The sequence below is a fragment of the Capsicum annuum genome, chromosome 11, assembly GCF_002878395.1.
Source record: "Capsicum annuum cultivar UCD-10X-F1 chromosome 11, UCD10Xv1.1, whole genome shotgun sequence".
NCBI classification, from domain to species: Eukaryota; Viridiplantae; Streptophyta; class Magnoliopsida; order Solanales; family Solanaceae; genus Capsicum; species Capsicum annuum.
The window spans coordinates 6,555,658-6,560,237 of record NC_061121.1 but is presented as its reverse complement, the minus strand read 5'-3'; the positions used below and the strand labels follow the sequence as shown (position 1 = coordinate 6,560,237).

At 35.1% G+C, this 4,580-nt stretch overlaps 1 protein-coding gene across 1 annotated transcript; it reads left to right on the top strand.

Moving 5' to 3' along the window:
• Positions 1 to 2,004: 2,004 nt before the first annotated feature.
• LOC124888767 lies at positions 2,005 to 2,436 on the top strand. The gene has a single exon (XM_047400056.1). It carries the CDS (start codon positions 2,005 to 2,007, stop codon positions 2,434 to 2,436), a length of 432 nt encoding a protein of 143 aa, XP_047256012.1.
• Positions 2,437 to 4,580: the final 2,144 nt, after the last annotated feature.

Here is a 4,580-nt window from a genome sequence, read left to right as displayed (position 1 = left end):
TTTACTATATCACCTCTAATTAATTAATCTAGTCATCTAAGCATTGTGCCACTTAAATTGGAATAGAAAAATATTACAAATCACAATAAATAAATTTAAATTATTTAAAAAATATAATTGACTATCGACGACACAAAAATCAGGACAAGGAGATTAACATATATTATTCAAAAATTACATTAAAAATATTATAAATTGCGATAGTTAACAACTTAGAAATCTAAAAACAATTTAATCTGTTATATATTTCAAAAAAATATATGAAAAAATACTATAAATCACAATAATTAAAAATTTAAAAAATATGAATTATTTTGTTGACTCTCGAAATTATATTAGTGTCTCTTAAATTGAAAAGGAAGAAAAGTATTATAAATCATAATAATTAAAAATATAAATTATTTTTAAAATATAATTGAATATCACTGCCATAAAAATTTGAACAAGAAAAGTAATATATATATTATTTGAAAATTACATAAAAAAATTATAAATTACAACAATTAACATATTAAATTATTTAAATACATATTAAAAGTATAATTGATTATCCAAATTCTATTTGTGTCACATAAATTGAGACAAAAAATAACATATATTGAACCCATGCTAAATCCCGGATGAATCTTAGAATGTATATGCAATGCTTTTTTTTTTTTACTATTGTTTAAATATATCAAAATTGAAAAGGCAAAATGTAATACAGCACATCAAACAGTGTATAAGAAATAATGTTAGCATAAATAATACTAGTATTACTAATACAAACATTATTAATGTAAACATTACTAATACATTCTACCAAAATTATTTTTATACACTCAAACAAACGACTCTTACGTTTCAATGGAAGGAACATATACAAAAGCAAAGTTCGATAAAACATTTACAGAAGTATGTTTTATCTTGCTCTTAAAGTCAAATAACTTAAATTAATATGAAAGATGGTAACTTGTAATTTTTTTTAAATATAATTTTTGAAACACTTAAAATTTAAATTTAAATATTAGTTTAATCTAACTTCAAAGAACAAGTTGACAAATAAAAGAGAAGGAGAAATGAAAGTAAAGAATGTTTATGTCAGCTTAATAGGAGAATAATTTTGAGTTATTAATTGCAACCCACTTGTGATATAATATGTAATTACCTAATAACTCTTTATTTTTTTTCAACAATTAATCTTTTTTTATACAACAGGTGTCAAGTTTTATATATCAATTTTAATTTCATATTTTATACTTAATATAACAAATCTCAGTCATATAATTAAAAATCTTAACTTCAAAATGCATCGAATTTTACTATTTATATGAGTAAGTTATACATAATAATCTTGTGAGATAATTTGGCTCCTTGAAAAATACTATCAAGTAGTTAATGCGTTTTGTGCATTCAAGTTTTATAATTCTATAATTGAAATTGACATCAATCTAACTTATCATACATAGTCAAAATATCTTAATGTTGGGCCCGTGCTGACACGGGTCATGCTCCTCTAGTATTACCAAGAAAAAACAGTAATTAAACTATTAAATCAAGAGTAAGAATACAAAGCTTATGTTACTTAACCCCACATGATCCATAATTTGTCATTTAATATAAGTCACCCGAGCAAAAATAATGGAATATTGGAAGCCATCGTAACCTCTAGTCTCGGATTAAGATTTGTTATTTTAGATGAGCAAACAAGAAACTAGAAAAACAATATCGTCAACTCCTCCAGATCCACCGGATCTGCCGCAAACTATCGATATCACCATGAAAGAATCGGAAGGAAAAAATAAAAAACCTTCCTTTAAGGAAATCCTAATAGATAAGGCTCAAGATCTCAACAAATCTTACACTACCAGCAGTTACTCCCCGTCAAAAGCAAGCCCTGCAGATGGGGAACCTATACTCCTATCGAATCTTGAAAAGGGACGAATCTACCGCCCTTAGCGCTATTCAGTGATAGTAAAGCTAATGGGCAGGAAGATCTCCTATAAATTACTCAAATCCAAAATAATGGAACTTTGGAAGTCGTCGGAACCTCTAGTCTTGATCGACTTAGGGCATGGATTCTTCACAGCCAAATTCAGCAAGGAAGAGAACAAGATAAAAGCATTACATGGCAGACCGTGGTTCATTGTTGGGCACTTCCTGTCCGTAGTTGCTTGGGAACCCAATTTTGCACCTTCAATCCAAACGATGTCTCACAGCGTAATTTGGGCCAGGTTACCGCAACTCCCTACGGAGTTATATGACCATCTGATACTTGAGAAAATCGGCAACCATCTAGGCTCCTTACTCAAGATCGACTCCTGTACTTCCTCAACACTTCAAGGAAGATACGCACGTCTCTGTGTACAAATCCCTTTGGGATACCCGATCAAGAAGACAATTGCAATTGGAGAGTATATCGAGATAGTAGAGTACAAAGGAAACATCGTCCTATGAGTGGGTTGCGGTAGGGTAGAGCCCACCCTTAAAGGCTGTAATTTCACACCACCACCTTAAGATCCGCCTATCGCAAGCTCATCCACTATCGTTCCACCCACTAGGGGCAAATCAGAAGACATGTGGACCCTGGAAAGTTTCCCCAAGAGGAAAGTGCAAACCAACAAAGCTTCATAACAGGTACCACATACTGGATCTCGGGCAGGTAAGTACCCTCACCATACTATCCCTTCCCATAATACCTCTAAGAGATCGACTACGCCCTATCAGACATCGAAGAGATCTGAAGATTCCCCTTTGGTGACTCTTGGATCTAAACTAGATAACTTTGTTGATTCTATCGAGGGAAAAAGTTACCCCAAGGCACGCAGTTCTAATTCTCATGCCCAAGGGACCATTTTAGCAAATCATAAAATAGCACAGCTTGATAAAAAGAATAAATCCAATGCTTTGGGAAAAATATTCCTGGGGTCAGGAATGTTCAGATTAACACGGTAGACGACAAGACCCTTAATGCCTATGTTACCCCTAGAGGATCAACCCATTTAATGGAAGATTATAACTCCCCTAAAAAAAGAGCTAAATAAATCCCAACTGTCCAGGACATGACCATTAAGGTCACATTTCTTAATTCCCCCTTTACCAACCAACATCCCCCTTCTAAAAATGGTAAAGATCTCCCTAACAACCATCAGATGCAATCAGAAATAGACATCACCAAATGTCCCCCCCTCTAAAGACCCTCATCTTCCTGGTGACTGCACCTCCTCCCCAGGATCACTCACCAATATCCTGGTTAGAACTACTTCTACAAGATTTCCCCCTGACACTCAATGCTTGCATTGGGAATCAACCTATGATCCTGACCTTGCAAAGCCCTCACTACCTGGCCAATATAATGAAGAAAACAATAGATCACTCAGTCAACTTGTTGGGCAATCAATTATGGATGCAAACCCTCCTTCAGGCCCAAGCATCCATGAACTCTGTACACCTACACACTCAGGATCAGAACTTTCATCTCTCTTAAATGTGTCAGACTCTACCCTTCTTCCTAACTCAACCTTCCAATGCAATACTAGTAAGTCCTTCCTTCATGCCATGGAACCCTATGGGCTCCTTAATGAACCTACAGCTACCCTAAATACCAGAAGTATGGCAGAAAAAAGAGAAAGGAAGCTCCAATCTGAGGCAATATAACCAGGATTTAGAAGAGATCCTAAAAAACCTTGGAGATCTAACCCCAGAGACCTTTTTTCTAGAGAATTACTTTCAGAAAGAATTTAAAAAGCTATCAAGAGAAGCTATTATTGTGCTTTGTCCAAAAACACATATGACCTTCTCTCTGACCTTGAAGACAATGATGGATTAGAACCCACCAGGGATAATACTGAAGTCATTCAGAGTTTCCAACCCCACTCTAGCCAAGGGGAAAGGGAAGACTGTCATCTTCACACTCTCAATTTCAATGCACCCAATGATAAACTTCATTATTTGGAATGTTAGGGGAGCCCACGGTAAACCTTCAAGAGGCAGTGTAACTCCTTATTTAAGCTTCATAATCCTGCCATGCTGGTTCTGCTTGAGATAAAAATGGCTGAGCACAAGGGTATCACCTTTGATCTTGGATTCAATGATCAAATCCAATCCCCTGCTATTGCAGAGTTAGAGGAATAGTTATCATGTGTGGAAGGAAAATCTCCTGAAACTTGAGGACATCTCCATCACTCAGCAGTTCATCTACACCAGAGTTAAGGTACTTCATTTCTCTCACTCTTGGCTCCTTACTACTATATATGCTAGCACTAACTTTTCCACAAAAACTTTCTTATGGGATAACATTATAAATCTTGCTCAGAACCACAGTAATGCTGGGTTCTTAGGGGGAGACTTCAATAAAGTCCTCCAGGCCAGGAAAAGTATGGGGGTAACAAGTTAAACCCATACAGAACCAACCTCTTTTGGAATTATCTTAACCTTAGTGGGATAGTTGACTTAGGTTTTAAAGGTAGAAGATACACTTGGACTAACAAAAGATACAGAAAGAGAGGGGCTCTCATCCTTGAAAGGCTGGACAGATGTCTGGCTAATAACCTCTAGATTACTAGATACCCTGACACTTCCATCACTCACCTACCTAGGAC

Bases quoted from the DNA above. Each gene is read 5' to 3' on its own strand.
- LOC124888767 (XM_047400056.1), top strand. From the start codon at position 2,005: ATGGAACTTTGGAAGTCGTCGGAACCTCTAGTCTTGATCGACTTAGGG.